The sequence below is a fragment of the Diadema antillarum genome, unplaced genomic scaffold, assembly GCF_040938485.1.
Source record: "Diadema antillarum isolate AM-2024a unplaced genomic scaffold, OU_Dant_1.0 seq00000376_RagTag, whole genome shotgun sequence".
Classification (NCBI taxonomy): domain Eukaryota; kingdom Metazoa; phylum Echinodermata; class Echinoidea; order Diadematoida; family Diadematidae; genus Diadema; species Diadema antillarum.
In genome coordinates this window covers 253,174-280,404 of record NW_027271375.1, presented here as the reverse complement: position 1 = coordinate 280,404, position 27,231 = coordinate 253,174, and the positions used below count along the sequence as shown (strand labels likewise).

General features: G+C 39.2%; 1 protein-coding gene across 1 annotated transcript; it reads left to right on the top strand.

Annotated features, from left to right (window-relative positions):
* The first annotated feature begins 1,204 nt into the window (after window positions 1-1,204).
* Window positions 1,205-20,166, top strand: LOC139731498 (uncharacterized). The gene is made up of 21 exons (XM_071642381.1): window positions 1,205-1,224; window positions 2,754-2,882; window positions 3,533-3,616; window positions 4,178-4,290; window positions 5,271-5,370; window positions 6,100-6,159; window positions 6,751-6,866; window positions 7,401-7,516; window positions 8,111-8,194; window positions 9,397-9,545; window positions 10,088-10,324; window positions 11,285-11,356; window positions 12,043-12,188; window positions 12,811-13,006; window positions 14,054-14,206; window positions 14,749-14,838; window positions 15,346-15,481; window positions 16,010-16,393; window positions 17,574-17,732; window positions 18,343-18,460; window positions 18,813-20,166. Exons 2-21 carry the CDS (start codon window positions 2,859-2,861, stop codon window positions 20,164-20,166), a joined length of 3,891 nt encoding a protein of 1,296 aa, XP_071498482.1. The 5' UTR covers window positions 1,205-1,224; window positions 2,754-2,858.
* Window positions 20,167-27,231: the final 7,065 nt, after the last annotated feature.

The window sequence follows — 27,231 nt, the reverse complement described above, 5'->3', positions numbered from 1 at the left end:
GTTTTTGCTCAGTCACTGCTGGATGAGAAGACTACTACATCCTGTGGATGTCATATGTGTACAACGATATAAAGAAAACAAAGAAAATTCAACATATTTTCACTTTCCTCGCATAATAAAAGAACACTTAAGCATTTCATGCAGAATACTAGCTTGAATCTTTAATGAGTGTGTAGTGACAGTTTTGAGTACAGTTGAACAGTACCACTATGTTGTGAAAGACCCGATGAATCAGCGGTTGCAAACTGGCTTTTAATGTGTATGTTTGGTGTCTTTATACTTCCGTATAATCCTATTGTTTTATATAAAACTTTGTGCTTTGCTGCCTTTTCTGATACCTAGGAAAACCAAACATATCCAATCATCCTGTGAGTCTAGCTCACCAGCCACGAGAAGCTCTCCAATCTCCGCAAACGAGTACCAAGATTTGGATGAAGGTGAGGAAATGTCCAAGATGTGTGGTAAACATTATCATTATGCTGATCTCATTGAGAAAGAGGTCGTAGTAAAAGTTGTTTGTCAGTGAAATGTTTAGATGACATGCATTTAAAGGAATTGTACAGTTTGATCAAGACCTAACTTTAGGTTTCTAACAATTTTTGGTGAGATGATGAAAAACTTATGAAATGTGAAAGAACATTTAATTCCAAGAGGAATTCAATGTTTACATACTTGTATATGATGAAAATTGGTTTTGAAATGACCAAGATATCCAAAACAGAGTTATCCTAGTAAATGGTGGGACCCACCTTTTATTACAATGACTTTGTTTTACTTTGTTTTAGATGTCTCAGCCATTCCAAAACTGATTTTCATAAAATAAACTTTGATTTTCTCTTAAAATGGTATGCTCTGTACTATTTCATATTAAAGTAGTTTCTAGATATCTCACAAAAAGTTGAGAGCCCAATTTTCCCCTAAACCAATACTATACCATCGTTTTAAGCTTCGTTTGATCTTACTGATCATAGATTTACTTTTTCTTTCTTTTTTATATAGGACTTGTAAAGGGTTAGGGGTTGGAGTGTGATTGATGCATTTGTTATGGTGACAATGCCATGTCTGTCCTTGAGACATCTTGGAGTTCATGCCTACTTAAATCCCCATTTTTCCTCAGGATTTAGCTCCAGTGACATGGAGAAGCCATTCTTTCCCGGAAAATCTGATGCGGGCTCCAAGGATCCGCTTATTCTGTCGGCCGCAAGCGAAGGCACGGTTGTCCAGGTACAGAAACGGTCCTCATATCTGTAATGAATTTACACAATATGACCTTCAGTTTTCAAGCATTCATGATTTGCCACATGCAGTCTTTGCATATCGTGCTGTCATGGGGGCATTGGGAAAACTCTCTTTCATCCTTCTCTGTGTACAATACCTCAAAGATTTTGAAGGCCGTCATGATCAGCCAAAGTAGTAGAGAAACGATCCCTAATATCTCTGAAAAATGTACATAATCTGACCTCAATTATTCAAATACTCACAGTGACAGTGCGAAAGCTGAAAAGTGAATAAGTAGACTAGATAATCAAATGAAATTAATAAGCCAAAGTCTCTAATGACTAGAGAACCCCCCCCCCCCCCCCCCCCCCCCCCCCCCCCCGAGATTTGCTCACTTTAGCCTTCTAGCTGTGTGCGGTATTATCAACACTGTTAATGTGCTTCAGTTTAGTTTGAGTACATAGTATGTAAAGATATGCCGCCTTGATCAAAAACTATTCACTTTCGAGCAGAGCCAGAACATATTGTAAAAAAAAAAATGAACTGCATATACATTAGTAAATGTATGAGTTATGATGGAGACTGTAAAAGTATGTACAGGCTACCTGAAATTCAGATTCAAAAGTGTAAATGGCATAATTTTTATTTGGCCAATGTAATAGTCATTATTGTTTTACACACATTCCTGAGTGAATGACCTTTGTTTAGCCTTTAGCCTTTAGCCTTCTAGCTGTGTGCGGTATTATCAACACTGTTAATGTGCTTCAGTTTAGTTTGAGTACATAGTATGTAAAGATATGCCGCCTTGATCAAAAACTATTCACTTTCGAGCAGAGCCAGAACATATTGTAAAAAAAAAAATGAACTGCATATACATTAGTAAATGTATGAGTTATGATGGAGACTGTAAAAGTATGTACAGGCTACCTGAAATTCAGATTCAAAAGTGTAAATGGCATAATTTTTATTTGGCCAACGTAATAGTCATTATTGTTTTACACACATTCCTGAGTGAATGACCTTTGTTTACAGAGTAACTTTGCTCAGATTTTTAATCTTAGAAATAATAGAATACATTCTGATTGCTATTTGAAATGTTCCCCACTCCTCCAACAATGAATGCATTTTCAAATTGATTTCATAACTGCAGCTCTCCTACTACTATGGCTATGATTAGATTCTGCTCTCAAGCCCATAATGTGCACATGTACCTTCTCAAGTTTTTATGCATTTAGGAAACAGTAGCGGTACCATAGAGCAAATATGTGCATTAAAGTGTTGAAGTACAGCCTGGATTTGTTCTTCCAGTTCCGTGAGAGATTTTCAGTGTATTCATCATTTAGTCGTTCAAAAAATTTAAGTTTTGATAATGCTTTTTTTTTTTTTTCTAATAAGCTCATAGTGATATATCAAATTTGAGCACCATGTATATAAATTGCAATTTGGTCCAGGGACTTTTCTACCTAGATTACAATTATCTGAGTTATTTATGCCTTTCTAACCAATCATAGCTTTTCGTTCTTTTCAATCCTCAGGTCCCTGGGACAATCAACAGATACTTGCGAGACTATCAGAGGGAAGGAATCCAGTTTCTGTATGATCACTACAAGGAAGACACAGGGGCCATCTTGGGTGATGACATGGGACTTGGCAAGACAGTGCAGGTATGCCAGCTCTTGCTCAATTTCATGCAGTTCACCTGAATTGTATTATGATTTGCTTTACATTGTTGCTAGGCCAGAACTGAATGCTTTTAAGCAAGAAATCACAGAACTGTTGGCCATAAGTCCCCTCTGTGAAGGACAAGGCAATTAAAATTAAAGTACCTTGCCCAGGGGCCCAACCACTGCAGCCAGGGGACTCGAACCAAAGACTTCAGATTGACGCCAGTCCAGTGTCTTATCCACTGTGCCAAAGCAGCTATATGATTACTGTCTGTAAGATACAGAGTATTACAATTAACATGAAGAGTGATTTATTCCTTTCGTAAATCATTTTCTTTCAAGGAGATTTTGTTTTTATTGTGTTTCTGTCTTCATGAGTATTGCCCTGATGGTACATTTGCACTGTTTTTATCTTGTAAGTGAATTATTCTTGTCTCAGTCAAAGTCGCGGACCACCTCATGTGTATCACCAAGTATGTCTATTAAAATGCAAGCATTCTTTACGATTCTCATCACTAGACTCTTTTTATGTATGGGTATTACTTAATTATATGCCCTATTGCTGTATCAGATCTTTCTAGTAAGCAATGCATAGGGGTCAAATAGCTACTCTGATAATCTGATAGGATGCATTTTGTGTCCAATTTCAGGTGATAGCCTTTATCTGTGCTTTGCTTGGCAAAACTGGGGGGAAAGAGGACTGCGAGAGAAGACTACCAGAATTTCTTCAAAAGGTTAGTGTATTTAATATACGTCACCAGTGGGTTTGTTGTTGGTGTAGTTGTTGTCGAAGTAGTGCTGTAAAACATGATACTTTTGTGGCGTGAAATTTTCGCGAATTGGAGCTGACGGCCTTTTTAGCAGCTTGAAATTTTTTGCGAGTTGCCTCTAACATTCAATGCATATAGTGTAGACAAGAACTTTCGCGTGCATTTTAATTTTGCGAATCCTGGCTCTTGCAAAATTCGCACAAATTAAAATGTACGCGAACATTCCTTGTTTTACAGTTAGTCTCTTCAAGGAGAACTCATATTAATCTTTTCCAAATGTGTTTGTGTACATATAGCAAAATGTTGAGTTGTGCAAAGGATACTGTGTGGCTGCTGGTAGGAAAGGTGCCAAAGATGATCTGCCAAAGATGATCTGTGATTTGTGTAAAGTTATTCAAACAGAGGGTTTTATGGAAATGAGATTGATGTAACTTTCTCCAAATTAAGCTGAACATATTCATTACACCTGGAGAAATAGCTGGCATTGATAGAATGATCTTTAATATCATATCTCAAATCTTACAGGAGTCACCTCAAAAGTCTCGCGGTGGACTCAGGGTATTTCTCGTGATCTGCCCCAACTCGGTCCTCTACAACTGGCTGGACGAATTTGAGACGTGGACACACTGCACCGTGGCGTGAGTAGCTACTGAGATAATACAATACATGCACGATGCTTTGTTGGTGTTATCTGAGATGACGTATCGCCTTATAGCTAGTCTATCCTTTGATGAACATGCATTGAGTATATATACTGCAGGGCTCCACACTAACTTTTTTTCTTGGTGGCCCGATGGGGCCACCAAAATCATCAATTTCCAATTTTTGGTGGCCCAAGAGGAAAATTTGGTGGCCCAAAAAAAACCCAATAAAAAACATTAAAAGTCCTGTTTTTTTTTTAATGAGTCAAATATTTAAGTTTTATTGTAGTAAGAATTGAAAGGTGGACATATCTACTCATAAATAAACCTCAACAAACTCGCAACACTTACTCTCAGGCACTCATTCAGTCCTTTTCAATCATCCTTTAAATAAATTTAACTGCTAATTTCCGGCGCAAAAAGTTATGAATTTATTGACATACTTTTCAAAAAGATTTGGTGACCCAAGGCGGGCCACCAAATTTGCCCTTTTTTGAAATTTGGTGGCCCCTGGCCACCGGGCCACCGTTAGTGTCGAGCCCTGTATACTGTATATAGACATAGAGGTAGACATGTGAAATGTCTTACTTTAACTGCACTTCAAGAATGAGTTTGATTTGCCGATATGGCAAATTTGATACTAGTCGCTTTGAATCGGTATATTCTCTTATATGCTCTTATACTCAGCCTTAGGTGAATATTGTAGTATGCTTTGATTTATGTGCTGATATAGATGTTATTCATGTTTTGCAGTTATTATGTTTTACTTGCTCTGCTAGCAAATGCTTATGATATTATGATAATACTGAATTCATATATTACTTTACGTTGTCATGGATGGATGATTTGTGTGGAAACTTAATAAATGAAATGAATAGAATAATATGATGATTAGTATTGTGAATTGGACAACAGATTTTATTCCTTAATGTAAGTTTTTTAATCATGCTAATTTGATAGATTTTGTTGATCAACAGGCGTTACCATGGCAAAGAGAGAGATGACACACTGAGAAAGGCCAAGCAAGGGCGCCTCGATGCCGTAATCACCACTTACGAAACCTACCGACTCTACATAGTAAGTCTTGCCTGTACCAATCAGTATACCATCTCAGATTGTGTCCTGTGGGCATCCCATGTGTGTAGTCTGGATCACGTGACTTTGATGATTCTTGTGGAAAACTTCTTGAATGCTTTATATATTATTGCTTATATGCCATCTTGCCTTGAGAGAAGATTTTTTCTTTCTCTCATTTCTTCACACAAGTCATACCAAAGGTATAATGTCCAAATACAGTCATCTTTTATTGAGATGAAACAAATTAGATCTTGGATATAAAATCAAAGGTTGAAATGGGTATTATTGCCTTTGATATATGACTGATTTCCTTCTGAATTTTCCTAAATTATATTTGTGTCATTTGTGTCACTCTCATCTTGGAATAATATCTTTGCTTTTTTTTGGGGGGGGGGGGGGGTGGGGGGGGGGATGGGGTGGGGAGGGGGATCGGATGGTGCCTTTTCCCTAATTTGACATCAAAGTGGTCCTGTTATATGTGATGATGATTTTTATGTGATTTCACTCAACTCTTCAGTACAAGTCCCTTCAATGCTGATATTTTCTGTCATAAGTCTTAATTCTCTCCTAAAGTGGAACCACCCCTACGAGCATAAATATTTGGAATCAATGATGTCCAGGAAGAGTTATATTTTTATACCCAGACTTCACACACACAGAGTTTCAGAGAGCAAGTCAACATATTTTCAGTGATATCTATGTTTTTCCTGATTCTGTCTCCTCTTTCAGGAGGATCTACTGACAATCCCTTGGGATGCTGTCTTTGTTGATGAGGTTCACAAGATTAAGGTATTGTTTATTATTATTATTATTATTATCATTATCGTTATTATTATTATCATTATTATGAGTAGTAGTAGTAGTAGTAGTAGTAGTAGTAGTAGTAGTAGTAGTGTTGTTGTTGTTGTTGTTGTTATTATTATTATTATTATTATTATTATTATTATTATTATTATTATCATTATTATTATTATTGTTATTATTATTATTGTTGTTATCGTTATTATTATTATTATTATTATCATTATTAATATTATCATTATTATTATTATTATTATTATTATTATTATTATTATTATTATTATTATTATTATTATTATTAGTATTATTATTATTATTATTATTATTATTATTATTATTATTATTATTATTATTATTATTATTATTATTACTTTTATGGAGTCAGTGTGTGGATCAAATAATTAGTGTAATATCAACCTACCCTGGGTAAATAAAACCATATTATCGTGTTTTCGTTATCCATTATCCTCTGCAATGTATTGCAAATGATGTACACGTACCTTTAAAAACTGGTAGTTAAACCTTGCAGATAGAGAATAAATGGCAGGATGGTACAGTATACAGAGTGTTGTCTTCCAGGAACCGGGAGCTCTCATCACCAAAGCCCTGAAGGAGATCAACACGAGCAGACGATACGGACTGACAGGGACCGCCCTCCAAAACAAGATGGCGGAGCTGTGGTGTGTGCTGGACTGGTGGGTGCTCGGCTGAAGAAAATGTTGCTTGGGTGGGGGGGGGGGGGGGGCATCACTCAAATACAGAGTAATTATTGGTTATTATCCTTTCTGTGTGTTAGTCCTGCATGGGATTTCAGTATATATGGTATCCGGCACTTCCATGTGATGTCTGTAGAATACTATTTGCTTGTGAACAAGATGGAGAAGGTACTGGTACGGAAGTATATATCTGCTGTGGAAACAACCATTTATAACAGTCACAACAACAATCTATGTAGACAGCTTGTATTCCATCAATCATTATTGCCTGATATACTTGCACTCTGTCATCACCCCTTTCCCCCACCCCCCCCCCCCCCCCCCCCCCCAAAAAAAAAAGGAGAAAACTAACAAGACTCCATTGACAGCAGTTGTCTTCTCCAGGTATATACTTACATAAAGATGCATAATGATGTTACTTTATCTCGTATAAATATGAATTAGATTCTGTTTTTGTAAGGATTTAATTGATTAAAGCATGCTCTGCAATCCCTGGGGTGATTTACCCATTAGGGCCAACCCTGGTTGCCTAGGAGGCTGGAAAGACTTCCGTCTGGAATACGAACAGGTGATCACCATGGGACAGAAATACAACGCCAACAAGCGGGAACTGGCTCGTGCTCGAAAAGGTTATACCTGTAGTCTCATGACACAACCATTTTGGTTCGTAAGTCGATGACAAAACTGATAAATTAATGACAATAAAATCTTGGTGTGTTTATTTCATTTTGGTTTTCGAGAAACGTCTCAAAACTCTACTCTTTGTTCAGTGATTAAATCAACCATAATATCATTTTCCTGTCATCGATGTATTTTTGTGTGGAGGTTTTGATCCATAACTGTCAGAAGCCATTCCATCAGCATCTTGTTCTGAAACTATCTGCCACTACCGTGAGCCATGACCACGAAACTAACACTGGTCTTGAGACCAATAAATCCACAGATTATATATCTCATTGATGACATCTGTGTCAATAACCTCAGATAAATAATGACAGAACTAGAGTCCAGCTGACTTAGTTAGGAATGTTGTGCATCACAATATTAATCTTCAGCTTCAGTACCAGAAATATTTACTTTACCTGGTAGTTGATGGGTGATATTAATTGTAGTTGATATGTCCTTTATAGTTTGATTGAAAAAAAAATACCTATATACTCTCTTCACTCAAAAATCTGTGCGCCAAACTGGCAATGCATCACATTTCATCTTGATGTCAACAGTGGCCAAGAAGTTTGCCAGTTTGCGAGGGAAGTGGATGATAAGACGGACCAAGGCTCTCATCTCTCATCAACTACCAACCAAAGGTGAGAAAGATATGAGTTAGCCTACCATCTTATACGACATCATCTAATATTTTTTTCCACTTTTCTCGACAGCATTTTACGACAAGGCTGCTGGTTAGTGGAAATCGCACAATTTCTGCTAAACATCATTGACAACAACAGAAATGAGTTGTAGAATTAATTGGCGAAAGTGTTTACTCAAGCATGGTATTGTTAGTTTAGACCATAATCATATCTCGGTATGTGCTGTGTGATATATTATGGGAGTTTTTTTTTTAGACATGAAGGAAATATACAATTTTGAAAAAATTTTTTTTTTTTCCATTGGTTTCATTCTTTAGGCTTATTTCAGGAGCACTCACCTGCTGTATATGTGACCCGCTACAACAAAATGATCCTAAAGTCGGGCGAGGTCGATTATTTGAAAATTGTATGATTTAATCCCCTAATCTTTCTGCTTTAAATTGATACATAACACATTTTATGAAAATAATCGGCTGCGGAGATATCGATGTTTAAAAGAGAGCATGTCGAGACATCTGGAAAATCACTGTTTCGAGAAAAGCGCCCTGAAAGCCTTCCTTGCGACGCAATCGCGATCAAGTGACACGCAAGTCAGTTTTCACCTCTGGACAATAGAAGGTAAGCCCTAGCAACCCCCGAAGAGTTCATTCAAGCACATCAGCGTCGGTGGTCTCCTCACCAACCAATCAGTGACCAGGATGTGAGAAGCGACTGAGCATAGCGCACCCCACCCGCACGCACCAGTCGACTGGGCAGTGTGCGAGCTTCACGCTTCGGTTAGCAGCAAGCAGCAAACTGACCAATGAGATCACTCTGGTCGTTGTTAGGGGCGGAACCTATCTGTGGCGCTCAATCCAAATTTTCGAACTAGTTTCTGCTTCATTGAAACGCCAAAAAACATGGCTCAGAAAAACGCTATTTTTTATCTTTCCTTTGATCATTTTGCTTCAAAATTTCGACAGATGATAGAAGACATGTTAGACTCCAATAATATATCAAAATCAGAAAATCGTAAGTTTTGACCAATTTTAATGCTCTGACTTCAAACTCGATTTTCACGGCTTTGACCGTGCGCGACTTTAGGACCTTTTTGTTGTAGCGGGTCACATATGAAAGATCCTGCAAGAATCATGTTTTGAGTTGTTTTAGTCCTATCTGGATTCTATTGCTATTAATGTTTGTATTTCCATCTTTTGCAGATGAACATGTGGTATTCTGCAATCTGAGCCCCTTCCAGATCGAAGTCTACCGAGCCCTCACTGATTCATCCGACATGGAGTTGGTCCTGAAACAGAAGGACCCATGCGACTGTGGCAAGAACGCCAAGAGAGGGCGCTGTTGCTATAAGGTGATTTGATTACACCTCTCAGTTAGTCAACTACGCCTCTGCAGTCCAAATGCTTCTGAAGGAATCAATCAGTTCTTTGTTACAATTTCATCATAGCCCTAGAAAGTTTTCCTATTATCTCAGAGAGCTATTGCGTATGTGACAGTATATAGTTAAACTCTGTAAAGTTTGAATGAATTGAATAGTTGTCGGGTCAAATGTCTATAAACTTTGTAAAATGTGCCACCTTTTGTATGAGCAACATATATGATAGAATGTGTTCTGGGATTGTAGTTTGCAATCATGGCAAATTTGTGATATGAAGGACCTGGATGAGACAGCAGGTATTAAGGATAGTAGTCTCTTGCCAGTAGCCACATGTCGCTTCTCGTGGTAAGCAGTTCAAGGTTAAAGTCCTACCTTACTGATGTGGAATGCACAATATTTGTGAAAATGTGAAGTTTGGTAATTTTAAACAAATTTCAAAAGACTTTGGATTAAAATGCAACCATGGATAGAGTCACTTGACTGCAGGGAAAGTATTGATCCTTGTTTCCCTGCAGAAAAATGATGAAGGGGAAGGGATCAAGTCCCTGACCTTTGGCCTCATGAGTCTGCTGATCAAGGTGTCCAATCACGCGGCCCTCCTCACCCCTGACAGAGCCATGTCGAAGAAGCAGCGCGTCAAGGCCGAGCGCTACTGTGAGATCGCGTTCGCCAGGCAGCGGCAGTTTGTGGAGAAGAGCCGGGAGGAGCGCTTTGCAACGCTCTCGGATAAATCTCTATGTGGCAAAATGCAGGTATTTCAACATAATGCATGTGATAATCTGGTGCTATATAAACATATCTGTGTAATAACTTGGAAGATGTACACGTACAATGAGATACACATTTGTAAGGTCCTGTGGCCCCCCACCCCCCGTAAAGAAAGAAACCCTCATCATGATCAGAGCTTATGAAGTATTGAAGTGCTGATGTCACAGTCTTTTGTTATAGCTTGGGTATGAACCAGATGCAAGCATAAACACTTGGGCCAGGTGAGGTTGTTTAGAACCAGTTTCCATGGCGACGAATGGCTGTGACATTGCATTTTTGTCGAGGGATCGCCTGTGGCGTCTGTCCGTCCGTAACGCTACAAAAACTTGAATAACTCTCTACTGAGGACTTCAATTTCAATCAAACTTGCAGGGAAGAGTGGTTATGCAAAGTTACACATTTTACCAAACATGAAGGTCACCTCAAGGTCAAAGGTCACAGGCAGGGGTCAATGAACTTAAAGGCCCAATGTTAAGTTTTTACGGCGCATTTCGATTATGGCTCATAACTATTGATGTATATGTCCGTTTGTGACCAAACTTGGATGGTAGATGTCCCTTGGGGAGTTGAAGGTCACCACAAGGTCAAAACTCACAGACATGGGTAAACAAACTTTTAGGGCCCACTGTTAGTTTTTACGGCACGTTTTGATTATGGCTCAAAACTTTTGCTCCCTATGTCCGTTTGTGACCAAACTTGGATGGTAGATGACTTAAAATTTGGGATATCAAAAAGGGTTTTATATGCATGGGTGCTCACACCTCCAACTAAATGAAAGTTTTGATACCTCATTCTTTAGTTTCGAATTTTGCCTCTCAAGAGAATCGTAGTTTCTAAATCAAAATGTGCAAAAATTTGCATTTGGCTTGTCTTTTGCTGTAAAACATCCAAGTGGCAATGTGAGTTTGCAATTATTTCTTGTACACACGATTTTTTCTTTGTAGGTTCTCGACAAACTCCTAGTTCTTTTCAAGAAAGAAGACAGCAAAGTCCTCATCTTCTCCAGCTACACAAGGGTAAAGTGATTTTCACAGACATTTTTATGAGTTAGAGAACTAGTGTCCTCCAAAACAATGTGCTAATCACTAAGTAATGTCAATTTAAAAGGTTCATCTCTGCTTCTTAGTGACACTTTTGACATTAGTCTTGCATATTGCACTGGAGGTGATGTCTTTGTTGAAAACATTGAGCAGTATTAGAGTTTGTTTATTTCCTTTTATGGTAACAATTTATGCCATCATCCAGATTGTACCAATGTTTTTGGCCTTTATCTGTCAGCAGTTGAGGCCGTGCTCTGTGAAATTTTCACAGACAAAATTTGTTGCTGATGTAAAACTTGACAGTTTGTTTTTTTATATAAATGATGAACAAATATTTCTACTCTCATTCCCATGTGTTTTGATACATTTCAACTGAAAGATTGGATGGTGTTTATGGAAATGCATCACTTGAGGATGACTTTGGAAATGGAAAAGAATGACTTCATCAAAGTTTTCCAGTTTAAAAAGCCATTAAAAGTTTACGTGAAATAATAATTTAACCCACTGAGGACGGGCTGATTTTGCTGCAACACGCATTTCCCATAGACCCTTGCCCGAGTATACTTGGGACTTGTCCTCAACAGGTTAAGGAAATATGAAAATTTGTGTGAATTATAACACCTGACTTCACAATCATTATCCGTGCCTTTCTCTGACCAAAGCTCCTAGATGTTCTGGAGATGTACTTGAAGACGACACACTACACCTATCGCAGGCTGGACGGTAAAACGCCGGCCCAGGACAGGCAGAAGTATGTCCGGGAATTTAACCGGACTCCAGACATCTTCCTCTTCCTCATCTCGACAAAGTGAGTTCATGTAGGGTAGGCAGCCATGTTAATGAGCAGAAAGCTTTAAGGAGTGTAGGGGTCAAGTTGTGTCTTAGACCTTGTCTCCACAAAGTGAACTTTAGAATACATGCATCATGGGAAGCGGTTTTGGGTAGGTGAAATTGCTGGGGATTGGAGAAAGTTTAGGGTGAAATTACTTCTCCCATATTTTATGACATTGTCAATTCATGTAGCATCCATTTGATGGTTGCACGGTTGTGGAAGAGGCTGTTGCCATGATAATCTCTTCTGTAACTTCATCAATGAATTTTGGGGGTGTTTGAAGGAGAAAAAATTGTTTCAAGAGCCTTGACAGAGCCTCATTAGGAAATACACTGTACATTCCTTGTTACAGAAGGTTATTGAATACTTTCTTCTTGAACGTTTTAGAGTTACAAAAATTTAATGTATTTTTTGCCTCAATTCAGGATGAGGCAAGTGACAATTGTGTGTTATGAGGATTGCAAACTTTCACGGCACAGAGTTGATGGGTTTGGCCATCTTTTCACCATGCCTTCCGTAGTCTCGAAACTTCAAGCAAAACAGAGTCCTTACATGATTATCTTGTATTTGGCATATGACCCCCTGTCTTGCCACACAGGGCAGGCGGTCTGGGCCTGAACTTGACCGGTGCCAATGTGGTCATCATCTTCGACCCCAACTGGAACCCGACCCACGACCTGCAGGCCCAGGACAGGGCCTATCGCATCGGTCAGCACCGGGATGTCCGAGTCTACCGGCTGGTGTCCCGTGGGTCCATCGAGGAGAATATGTACCTCAGGCAGGTCTACAAACAGGTATATATCAGTCAGTAAGATATAACAGCATCCTTGAGTTACCCTTCAATTCTGTGTATCGCCAATACCTACATGTAGGTGCCGTGTGCAGAGCAAGGTTTTAGATGCATCGTGGAATGGCTCATTGGACAAACTTGCCCCCGTTTTGGCTCGTTCTGTCTTTATCCAGGGGTATTTTTTGTTGAAGATTTCTTCACTTTCCCAGGGCCGGCGCACTGTTTTCAAAAGTGTGGGGGCCCACTTCCGGGTTTCATGAGCTAACAAGCAAAAAAAAAAAAGGTCCTCGGCTCATCTCTCCCCGTCCCCGTCCACTTCCGGGTTTCTTCAGCTGACAAGCAACAAAAAAAAAAAAAAAGGTCCTCAGCTCATCTCTCCCCGTCCACTTCCGGGTTTCTTCAGCTGACAAGCAAAAAAGAAAAAAAAAAGGTCCTCAGCTCATTCTCTCCCCTCCCATTGTAGCGCCTCTTACGTACTTCCGGGTTGTAAAAAGTGTGGGGGCCCAAAGTGATGACACCTTATGTATTCCTTTGTATGGTGCACAAATAGTGTGGGGGCCCAAGCCCCCACGGCCCCCACGGCTGCGCCGCCCCTGTTTCCATCATGTGACCAGCGCATTGAAGCTTTGCCATAGTGAACCATGACTCTATTGACCGCAAATCAGTAAACTTTAAAAACTTTCAGCTCCTTTAAAGCTGAATTCTAGCCAAGAAAAAAGGAGTAACAACGGAAAAACAGACAAATAAATCCATCGAATCATATAGGAACTGTGTCACGCGTGAGATATCCGGAAGCGAAAATGGCACCAAGGAATCCCACAGTGCATCTGTGACAGGGCTCTTCAGCATGCACTAAAGTTTTCTGCGCATTGGTGATACCGAGAATTGAAAATTACTGGAAACTTTGTACAACAATCCCTCAATAGTCTGTTCCATTGTCATCACCAATCACTCAGCCACTTATTTTGACACCCATCCATCCTCAAGAAGCCAAGAAGCCCTTTTGTGTCCTAATATATCAGCATCTTCCCACCATATCTCCCCCTCTCAGCAACTTGCCAGCGTTGCCATGACGACAGAGAATGCCAAGCGGTACTTCACGGCAGTGGCCGGTGACAAGGAGCAGCAGGGTGAGATCTTTGGCCTCCAGAACCTCTTCAAGCTGAGGACGGATAATGTGTGCCTCACTGAGAGCGTGATTCAGGTGGGAAAAAAATTTAACCGATACCGCTCCAGAGTTTCTCCTGTAATAACTATGTTGTTTTTTTTGTGTGTGTTGTTGTCAATGATGGAATGTTTGTTTGTTTGTGTTTCTCTGTGTTGTCATATTGCAACGAGTTCCAATCCCAGTGATTTAAGTTTTTTTAAGTGTCTGTCTAATTTTAAGAAAAAAAAATGCAAAGTCCAGTCTGAATTTTAAAGAGGTCTTCTTTCATATCTTTTATCCGATCGATGAATCAACTTGTGGTTGTAGGACTTGTAATGTCACAAACACACTTACATTTATGCCTATCTACACATTATATTGTCACAAACGCACACGCGAGTTAGTCAGACAGAGGAAAGCAAAAATTGAACCAACATGTATGGGCTCTTATTCACGACTTGAAATGTCTGATGATTTTATGTTGGAGACCTTTGCTGTGAGGATATGAATGTGCGACTCTTGTTATATGTCCACTGATTTGTCATAACCATGCAGTATTCACAAACCACTGTCACTGGTGATTATGTATATTTCTGTAGAGGGAAGAGAAGACGGAGATGGGTTTATCAATGGCGAAGTACAAGCCACAGGCAGATATCAAGAAAGCGGAGGACGGAGCATGTGATGAGGTATGAATTGACTTTCTGCCAGACGTTCCAACTGGATGTTTCTGCCGGAATATGACAGTGATGATGATGGTATTGACGATGGCAACAGTGATAACAGTAATGATGAAGATGGTGATGGTGACAATAAAGATGATGTTGATAGTGATGGTGATGGTGATGATGAACATTGATTATGGAATGGCAAGGATGATGAAGATGTGATGATGATGGTGACAATGAAGATGATGAAGTTAGTAACGATGATAATGATGATGTTGATTAAGATGATGACATTGATGGTGATGATGATGATGATGATGATGATGATGGTGATGATGGTGATGGTGATGGTGATGGTGATGGTGAAGATGATGTGATGATGATGGTGTTGAGAATTAAGATGGTGATGATGATGATGACGATGGTGATGATGATGATGATGATGGTGGTGGTGAAGATGAGGTGGTATGGATAATCATGGTGAAGATGGTGATGATGATTTTCTCATTATTTCCTCTCTCATCTTAGTTGTTGCGAGATGAAGAGGACGTCAAAGATGACACTGGTAGTGATGACGACATCCATGGAATGGGCTCTGAGCTGGATGTGATCTGTGACGATGATGCTGATGAGAGATGGGGCACAAAAGAGATACATGGCAATGGTGAGACATCTCATACACCTTCAGCCATGAACCATTTTTTAGTAGACAAGTTAATCTTTCAAAGAGAATGCCTAAGAATAAATAGTAATGATATTTGTCATCACCAAAAACAAAGCTAATTCAAAGTACATGTAGCATGTCCACTGGTGACTTCCTAGGTGTCTATTAGAAAGAGCGATATCTGAATCACTGAATATTTCTAGAACAATGAAATCTTTTGATAAATCAATAGAGTACATGTGCAGACATTGTTCAAAGGTACCAGTGGTAGCTGTCATATCTGTAGTATTATGTGATGAGTGTTGTTCAGTGCACAGTGTTCACATCTATGTTCTATTGTTAACATACTTTCATTTAACTTGACATATGTTTTGGTTCTAGACTCCCTCAAACTGTTTTCAAGAAAGATATATTCAGGATTGAAAGTCATAAAGAGAATTAGTTTGCACTCTACTGTTGCAGAATGATTTCAAGTCCCTATCATTCATCTTGCATCTTCTGTGCCATGCTCTTCGTTATCATTGGCAGATGATGATGATGAAGCTGAAGATGAACGCATTGATGACTTTGATGATAATGAGCAGGAGGAGGAGGAGATAGAAGAGAAGGATGAGGAGAAGAAGAGTGATAAGAATGAATGGCAACAGGAATTAAGAAGACTAAACCGTGGAAAAGCCATTTTAGGGAGGAATGGACTACCCATTCAGAAGGTCAAAGGTCAAGGGCTGAAAGAAGTGTCAAATAGACAAGATAGTAGCAACTCGAGAAGACAGCGACAACCACCAAAGGAGTCACATCACAGAGAAAGAAACAGTGATGAAGGAGAGGAAAATGGACATGGAGATTTGCCCGTTGCCATGGAAACGGAAGACAGTGCTCCGGGGAGTTTAAGGACTGCAGATGACGTCTTTAGTGAGTGGCATTTAAAATTGTCTGCTTTATCAATGTGCTTTTGTCAAACTGCATAATAGACCATTTATAGATATTAATGAAGAACTCAAATTTAGCATGATAGTAAAAAACTACAAAATTAAAGTTCATGTTTACCTTTTGCAACCCTGAATATTGGATTCCATCCATAAGCTGGTACATGTTTATTGTAGAGGTAGAGTGTGAGGGTTCACACACTCACACACATTTCACAGTGCGATTATCTTCAAAACTTGAAGCTGCACTCTACCTGGAAGAAGAAGAAGAAGGTAGGTTATTCAGACCTTTCCTCAGAATGATAGAGTGATGGTGGGAGACCTTATTCTTCAACCATGCAAAATTTTGTGAATTTTGTGAAATGGATAATTAAATGACCTTTGTTGAATGGAATGCTGAAAAGCACTGACCCCCTCCTCCCCGAAGGACTGGATAATGGGATAAGATTGCCTTGCATAGGGTCAGTACTGCAGCTGTCAGTGGGCTTTAAACTGGGAATCTTCAAATTTCGTCTCATCTACTGAGCTCCTCTGTCAAAAGAGTAAATGGTTGTAGTGTGTGAAGACTTCTGCAAAGTCCTGTAACAAGTTAACTGTTGGGTATATTAAGTTACGGACTATTATAAAACCTTGGATCAGACCACATAGTTCAAGAAAAAAGTAAAGGCGGTGTGGTCTGATTGGCAATTCTGCTATCCAAAGTTAGCAAATGCTCAGTACATTTTTTTCCCTTTATGTAATTGCAATTGTAGAGCAGAGTTTTACAATATATCTTTCTAGTGGCTTAGTCGAACAGCACTTTGGCTTGAAGATAGATATGTGTATATTCTATGTCTCTTTTATTTACTGTATCTCAAACATACCAGCAGTAACTTAACCATGAAATTGTGCAGATATTTCCATCTCTTCCTTTCTATCTCCTTCATCTTGTATTTGTCTATCTTTCTATCTATCTCTCTATCTCATTTCCCATCACTTGGTACGTGTATCTTCCCTTGTATAAGATAAAATATCGAAATCCCTGTCCCAATAACACAATTAGAATTATCTCTTTATTTTCCCCATATCCTTTTGTTTCTGTTCTTTTTCATCATTCTTCCCCACATCCACACTCATTGTTATGTACCATCTTTCCTTCTCTCTTCTCTGCCCCCAAAATTGGCCAGAAAAGTGTGGGGTGACCTACGTGCATTCCAACCAGAAGGTGATAGGAGCCAGTAGAGTGGAGGACCACGTCAGCCGAGTGGCCGAGCAGCACGTCTACGAGGAAGGTCAGTTCTCCCAGCAGCCGGCCTTCTGCCAGGTCCCCACTCTTGAGATGGTGAGTGAAATTTGGATTTTTCTTCCGGTTGGCTTTGGAACTGTTGGTATTTGACATGATGGACATTGAACAGTGGCGGATACAGAGGGGGCACACCGGATGTGCTCCCTCCTTTGTTTTTGTTTTTTTAAACAAAAGAAAAAAATAATTGCGCTTAAACTGATGAAACCCGGAAGTGGCACCAGAAATGACTATCCATGAAAACCAGCAGTCAAGCAAGCTACAACCAGTCGCCTGGGTATCAGTAATAAAAGAAATGTTCACTCTATAAAACTTTTGGGAATTGGAGCTGGCTGCCTTTATCGCAGCATGAAACCTTTGCAAATTGTCACTGGCTTGCCATGCATTGTGTATACAAGAACTTTTGCATGCATTTTACTTTCACAAAATTTGGCTGCTTGTGAAATTTGCAAAAAGGAATTCTGGTTTTACAGTACTTCATTGTCTGGAACATGTGATTTAATTCTTATCATGGCATCAGCGGTCAGAATCGTATCTGTCCCTCCAACTGCCCGTCACAAAATGTACAGTATGCATCATGTCAAGTTTCATGTTTTGGCATTCATACCCTGTGCAGGAGAGTTCAGAAAGCCAAAAATCAACTAGAGAGACAGCACCCAGACTGAAGAGAGAGCAGAGTTCTGTTAGGACCAGGACAAGGTCTGATTCCTCGGTTTATCGGGTAGGGGATTCCAGTCTGCTGATTGGACAGACACCAACTGCCACAAGGAGGTAAGATTGCGCGGCAATATTAGGCCGTACCGCTGTATAAGACTTTATTGTAGCATCCCAGAGAATTTGTTCTTATGAACTGCATGAATGTGAATAGAATAATGTCAAAGTTTCTCACTTTAACCCGTTGAGGACGTGCTGATTTTGCTATGACATGCATTTCCCATAGATACCTGCCGAAGTATACTCAGGACTCGTCCTTGACGAGTGAAAAATTGGCTGGTAAAAATGTCTGCTCTAAAAAGCAGAACTCACATGCAAATTAGTTTGTCAGATATGTCAAATAATGGAGGTTTACACTTCTCAATCTTTTCTTGACTTTTTTGTTGTTGTTTTTGGCATCTCTTAACAGGGATCAGTTTTGGGACATGTCAGAACTACTAGACTTTGGCAGCATGACATCCCTGGCAAGACATATAATGGAGTGTTCGGAGGAGGAGTGTCTTAAGTTGCTGCTCACTTACTACAGGAAAAAGCACAGCATTGACTTTGACGAGTTCATCACCTTGCCACCCACTTTGAAGAGGGAGGTCAGTCAGGCAGAGAGCAAGAAGAAGGGGAAGAAGAAGGAAGATGGTAGGAGAGAGGAACGACCAAGGAAAAGATCGGAATGCGATGTGGGGAAGGAGAAGGGAAGAGCTCAGAGGAGAGGGAGGGAAGCGGGAGGAGGAGGGAGAGGGAGAGGGAGAGGAAGAAGGCAAGCATCTCGACGAGAGAGGAAGCCATCCAGGGGTTTGGTGTATGACTCATATTCCGATGATGAACAGCGAGGAAGGAGGAGTTACCATGACAACGATGTTCTCACCAGCAGTGAGGATGATGTCGGGGGTGGCACATGGAGCAACAAAAGACAAAAGAAGGCTGGGGCCAAACTGGCAAGTGCAAAGACAAGAAAACGTAAGCAGGCTTCCCGGGGCAAGGTTTGCCATGAAGTATACCAGGAATTATTCGATGATGAGACTCAAGATGATGTTGATCGTGACCGGGAAGTAAATGCTGCTAGGAGGAAAACTAATGTGTGTAAGAATTCGCCTCATAGTACAAAGGAGTTGAGCTCAGGAACCCTATCAGGAAATCATCATATTGCCAAAGAAAGTGAGGGCAAAGATCCACAAACAATGCTGCAATTTCGACACAGTGGTGAGAATCCAGAATCAGATAAAACCCGAACTGCTGATGGAAAACAAGCTTCTGAAATGCCAGACTCAACGCCACTTCGGAAGGAGCAGAACATGTCGTTCCTGGACGACATCTTTCTGGCAGACAGCGGAATGTCGAAGAGGAAACCTCCTCCCAGGAGGCCTCTTACGGGACGAGATAAATCCTCCGGAGGATCGACCAGCCCCAATACCTTCGACTGGCTCGGAGAGACGGTGCCCGTCTCGCCGGAGAGGAGCCCCCTGTGGAGATCAACAGGCAAAACTCTGGCGGGTGCGAGAACATTTGCTGCGACACTGTCAACGGCGACCGACACTTCGGCAAACCCGCCATCAGCTTGCTCTGATTTCGGCACGGTCAGCGACCTCACAGGTGACAGTGATGCATCAATGTGGAAACGCAACTCTGCCTTTGTGCCGGGCCAGACGCTCTTTGCGCCAGGCCAGACACTCTGTGCAGACTCTTTGAGCAGCAGCGAAGAGAGTGAATCCCTGTTTACTGGGGTCACCCCGTTCAAAAGCGTCACAGACAAAGACATTTCCGTCTGACGTTACACTGATGTCCTGCATTTGTCGTCAAGTTTTTGCGGCAACCGGTTTGGAAATACCTTGTCTCAATCTATCTTAATCTTTCCTTAATTTGACTAGATTCGCAGTACCCACTGCATGCTGTGAAACTAGCACTGGCTGTTGGGTGAAAGCTTGGCGGTCCAATGGATACGATGCCTGTCCGGTGATCAGGAGATCGTTGGTTTGAATGCAGCTGGAATATGTATGCCCGTTATTTTTTTTATCATGGTTACTGCTAAACACTGAATAATTGGTGCTTATTTATGTCAATGTAGGACAATTTGCCAATTAGTTGCAATATCTCAATCTTGCTTCAATTCATCTTTATGCACGCACCGATTTATCTGTTTGTGGCACAGTCGTGAAAGCATATCTAGTGCAATTTGACAGCCAAGTTTCTGCTTGCCAGGCCATGTGGACTATTGCTCTGCAGAGTTACATCTGACAAAGAGTTTTTGCTCTCTTAAAAGGCATTTGTGGAGAATGAACCTGAAGGGAGAACAGTTTTTGTAATAATGACAACACTTAAACAAATCAGTGGATCATTAAAATTTTGAGTGAATTCAGGCAAATGTTGAGAAAAGTGCCACTATTTAGATGCTAATGGGCCATTCATGAAGACATGCTGTTGGACCTGTGAAAGAGCTGTCGCAATTATGTGACTGGATGTTAACTCCATAAGACGACTCCTGTGCCATGGAGATGGGGATGTAACCCATTTCACATTTTCTCAAGTGGAGCAACTTTTTTAGAATTCTGCTACAAGAGACATCAAAAACAGGATGCTCCTACAAATTATTTGAGAAAAAGAGAACTAATATCTGTTATGAAGTTTTAAGAAAATGCTGTATTTGGCTTCTTTTTTTCTGGGGGGGGGGGGGGTTGAATCTAAGCAAACAAGTAGTCTTACACAAGGTATATCACTGTCACAGTGACTGAAACAGGTGATTTTTGGTACCCATGAGGGGCTATCTTAGATGGTTACATGATATTCAATCAGTCATAGCTTTCCCTCTCCCTTTTTTTTTCTCCCAAACTTTAATTTCAGTTATCTTTGTCGGTTTGATAGAAGTTTCTCTGTGACTTGCATTTTTTTTTTCTGATAGCCATCTTGAACTTTTTGCCCAAAGTGAGCATTTAAAGTGAGCAAGATTTTGTCCGCCCTGTTCTTGCCTGTCAAAAAAGTTACATTTTTTGTAAGCTATAGCTGAAATTCTCCTGCAGTCAAGGTTGACAGCAAATATATATATGATTCAAGCTTTAAAGTTGGAGTGTGAAAGGTAGAGGTCAACAAAATGTCTGTTCACTGATATCGATATCCATTTAGTGGGAAAATATTTTTGGTAGAAGCCATGAATGATTACATTATGTCTTTCAATATAGACTGTCAAAAGTTTTTTACCTCCATTTGTATAGGCTGTTATTGCTTCACAGACTTGCCAAGAAGAAAGATACAATTTGATATCTCAACAATGAAATAAACTGGATAGAATATGGTGTTTATGAATTATCATGAACTGGGCCCTGCATTTTGAGGCAAATCAGGCAGGTGATGTGATCAGTCAGTTTTGCACTCTTTTTGACGGGGAAATCCGGGACAAATAAGAGTTTGTATAGAAAGAAAGAATAAAATCTTACAAGCACAACTGTGAAAGTTTGATCAAAATCAGATGAAAATTAATGTGATGTTATGAAATTGTGAAGTTGTGCAAATTTTCACAGAACGGTTCTCGAACAGTCAATATGAATATGCAGATAGGGAATTGATGATGTCATATCCTCACAATTTGCCATTTAATTACAACGTATGTACATAAAATAAGGAAATTTCCAGTTTTTAATCAAACATAATTATGCCCCAGTCTCAATCCTGGTACGGTGTATATTTGCCTGCTCATTATTTTGAAGTTTTTTCAATCGGGCTAACATTATGTTTTATACTTTTAGACAGGAAAAACTGAATTTTTGCCCTTTTTTTTTTTGTACATGATCAATGGAAAATTGTGAGGTGATGACATCATCAGCTCACTCATTTACATATTCATATCAACTGTTCAAGAATTGATGTAGGAAGATTAGTGAATCTTTGAACTACCTTACTTTCGATCTAATGTTGATCAAATTTTCACTTGTATACTTATCATATTAACTCTTTCTTTTAGGACTCACTTATGTATAACTGGTGAATGTGATCTAGAATTTCCCTCGAGGCATAAAATGATTTGAAAGGTTGTGACTACCAATAATGAATTTTCCATTCGTTTCATGCATACTAGATTATGGTTTGCAGCATCCATACATGCAGGATCTGCCTAGATCTAAGATGTCACATGTGATTAAAAACAAACAAACAATCAATATGTGCATTATTGTTGTGACCAGGTTGTCCATGGCCATACAATTAGTAGTTCAAATGGCAGAAATCTAGTCATCTACATGTATGTGTATTGGCGTCTATGATAGTTCTGTGCAATATGGACAATAGATACACATGTTCAGTGCCTATGTTAGGAGAGCACATGTGATACATAATATCCCTGTAATGATACATAGTGTTCCTGTAATGTGGGATAGCTTGCTGCGTGAAACTGTTATTGAATTTTGTACTCCGATTAGTCATCACAAAAAACAAATAATAACATGAACATTTTTTTTTTTAAAGATTCAACAATTGTACAAAAAATACTTGCATTTAAAACTAGAGAAAAGTTCACAAAAATAAGCAAGCCCCCCCCCCCAAAAAAAGAAAGCCAACAGCAATTTCATTGGCTTTGTAGCACAAATTGCTTGAAAGTTTCCATTTTTAGAGTACACCTGTCAATGAACTAATAAGAGTATCACGTACTGAATGCCTTATTGAAATAAATTTACATACAATAATATGTATAAAACCACTGTCAAATCCCTGGGTCAAGTCATACCATGTGCTTTCGTAGAGATGCATAATGGATTTGTAATACATTGTAATGACAGTCAACCTTGCCTGAATCAACCTCGCACGGGTTGAAAAATTGGACAAGTTGAAGAAAAATTCTACCCCAGATGGATCTAAACATGTGTCGATTCTATCGTGTAAGTTGAAATTCATGCAAGTTGAAGGAGTTCTGTGTTCCTGTTGGATTCAACTTGGGCGAGGTTGACTGTAAATATTTGTAGTCAGCGGTTTCAATATGTGTTTTATTGCAATTCCAACCTGAATTTGATAACAACATTTTCTTGTGCACTTCCATTTTCACTTCCATTTTGTACTTTTTACTATTAAATAACCAAGAATGAATGGATGAGTAGTGTTCTACACATGGCTCGGGTATCTATTAATGGCAAGAATGACTATCATGTTGTTTCACACTGAAATAAAAACAATTCACCATGCTGAAGTTATCTGTGTGCACTATCCTTTTATTACATGAACAATGGTATTGCCTTTTTTTTTTCTTTCTGACACACATTTTACACAAGTTTGTATGATGCATATCATCACCACGACATCAATGTGTATCGTAGTCGCACTTACAGTACCAAACCACTCGCTGTACAAGCACACAAAAATATTCAGAAATTCTATGCTATCAGTATGTACATGGAAGGTATGAAAAAACATACAATTTACACAATGTGGGCTCTGCCAGTATGTACAGATTCATTCCGAGAAATTTTGATTAAGCCGAATTCGCGCAAAATGCAAGAGGAATTCCAGTGCATGGTGAAAAAATTAAACAAAACAAGAACGGAAACAAAATTCATTGTCACAAATGATCAATAAATACACAAAATCACTCCTCAACTGGCACATAGTACAGATAAGCAGCCCAAGATTACACAATCTCAAAAAAGTCAGTCTTCTGATGACAATTGACATTGTGTTTGTCACATCTAGATGTTATTACCTGCCTTATTTTCGCAACAAGCGAGAAGAAGCACATATATGAATATAAAAAAAATGCCCTTGTTAACTAACAATTAGAGAAGATGAATTTACTGTTGTAGCATATCGTTGATACAACATATATGTCTTACACGTCAGTGGCCGCACACAATGTTGCCACCTTCAATGCTGATAAGGGACACCACGCATTAACTCGCAGAAGCTCAGACCAAATTTCTAGTGGAATGGTTGATATTCTGCAAAATGTCAATTGCGTGGATGTGCAAACTACGTATGCAAGTGTGAAAGAATGAACGATGACGTATGTATGTATGTATGTATGTATGTATGTAAACTGCAAAACAAACAAACTGGCAAAGACAACATGTGAGAAAATTACGGTACCCACAACTTGTGGGGATGTGAGAGTTATTATGCTTGTTTCACATTATCATATACGCTGTGAGTAAACAACTCCTCGTTGGCTTGTGCATCTTTGAGGTCACTTTGACCATACAAGAAAAGCAGAGTTCCTTGCTTGAAAATAGTCGCTAACCACATCAGAGGGTATTGCTGCAGAAAAAGAGGATGGGAATTCCTTGGGCTATACCACTGAATATTGAATTATTACTTAATGTCCCAAATTTATATGTGTCTTTGATTAACATTCAGAGAGCCCTATCATACAACACACACTTGGAAACTCGTTACCACTTCATAGGAATTCCTCCTGTGTCGCTGAAAACCATTTTACACAATGGCACAGATCTGCAGCATTCATTCATCGATAACTGCAATGAACGATTCCCGCAGGAACAGTGGAATTACACCTTTTTACATAGACACTGTACACATGCTACTTTAAGCAGAAATTGCAACCCTGTATTTCACTAGAAAGAACTGCATGTACTTGTACCTCAGCGGTTTAATCAATGTACATGAGCTCATCACGTCTAGCTCACTAGATCTTCGACATCACAAAAATGCCATAATGATTGTATTCAATAAATGTTCCATGGTCAAACGCTACACATACAGTCAACCTTGCTTAAGTCGACCTCCCTAAGTCGAATAATCGCCTAAGTCGAAGGTCTTTTCAAGACCTCTTCTCTTTTATGTTCTATTGATTTCAATACCTCAGAAGTCAAATTTTCTCTTAGTCGAAACTATTTCTTCAGTCCAAATAGATGCGACTTAGGCAAGGCTGACTGTACATGTACTTGCCTCGTTGGAGATGTTCTCTCATTAAATATCTAACCCAACATTACCTCTCAGAGGTTCAGTTTCATGTCAAAACTGGCAGTGAATGGCTGACACATGAGACATGAATGACAATCACAGTACTTTAAGTAGGGACGAGTGCACAGTCATTATCAAACCTCTTTTACACAGAACGCCATGGATCTCTAAATTTGATTTTTGCAGTTATTGACAGAAAAGGTCCATTTCGTGCTCAAAAATGAGGCACTAAACATTATTCGTAAGTTTGTTCCACATCTCGTAGTATACAAAGCGCAATTTGTGCAGACGAAAAGTGCAGAAAGCGAGGGAAAGGGATTGCCACCATCACATTACCAAAGTTTGTCCACATTCCATGTTCTTTGTTTGACACAGCCATACATATATCTAACCACAATTAGGTCTGGACATTAATAAGCATTAGGCAACTTACATACAATATACACATTACTGGTAAATACTATCTCATATGATTACACGTAGGTTTGAGAAGCATGACCATTCTAGATATTTAACAAACGGCTGAATGCCACTTTGTCCAAATCAGGTCAAAAATACATTATGGCACAGCTATTGGACAAGTGAGCAAGCAATTTAGTGAGAACTTTGGAGCAATATCTACGTTGAAGTGGGTCTACCATCAGGTAACTTTCACAATTTCAGATTTAATCTTATTGATGAATATTGCACTGCACCAGGCACCAAACAGTTCAAGAGAAATGAACCAAACATATATTGCAGAGCAGATACATTTTTTTTTGGAAACATGGTGCACAAGAAAAAAAAAAGAAAAACAGGAGAAATTCTTTGGTAATCTACAATTTGTCACTACGCACACATCGGTCATATAAAATAGGTGTTCCTCTACAATACAATACATTGTCTGTTGCAGATTAAGAGCTATAAAAATACCAACTGTATTTTTTGCTTCTGATGTCTCTGAGGAAATCTGAGAAGCACTCACTCTCAAATATATACCAACTGTACTTTTTGCTTCTAATTATGTCTCCAAGGAAATCTGAGAAGCACAAACTCTTTAAAGAAGTCAGACAAATCGAACAGGGAATACAGGATGAATCTCTCGCTGGCCTTTAATACTGGAAGTAATCAAGAAAAGAAGTGAGGGAATTGGAGTTAGAATGAACGGGAAGTTTAGAGTCGGATAATCAAGGCTGAAGTACAGTCAGCTGTAAACATGCACATTGTTCCTTGCACATGTTTATCAACTAACTATTAATGTCCTTGGGTTTTGTGCCTTACAACATGACTACCTTCACACTGCTCTACTCTGGCCACAACATGAGCAAGTGACAAATTGCTATTTCTAACACGCGGGAAAAACATTCCCGTCATTTATAACGATGTCAGCTCGTGAACTCTCCACTAAGATTATTTCTTAGGATGAGGGTTTCTATTTGAAAATTTGCATCCACATAAAACATGCTATGTCTCATCCAGAGCCAATTAAAATATCTTAGATAAGAATAACTGTTACTTGCTTCCTTCTGCAAATGTAGGTCACCACGAACACGCCAGCAACCAAGAGTATAATGAAGGGAATCATATTATAAAAAAAATAAAAATAAAATTGTTTTCTCAGACCTACACACTAAGTATGCCTGATGCCTAAAGGGGCTGAATTAAATCATATGTCTATCACTACACAAGAATCAGCAATCATAAAGACTTCAAGTGTTAGACGAACTGAGAAAAACTGAACACAAAAACTACTCTGAACCTGTAGTACTGTTCATGTTTTTGTTCCCCCACTACACAATAAGCACAAGTACTTACATAAAAAAAACAGCAACCATGAATCTACAGCTGTAAGTATTTTGTGATTGCCATTACTGTCATCATAGCATAATACCTGTCATTCTTGCAAATAGTCATAAAAATACTGAATAGACATTCAGTGATATCTTTAACACTATAGGAAC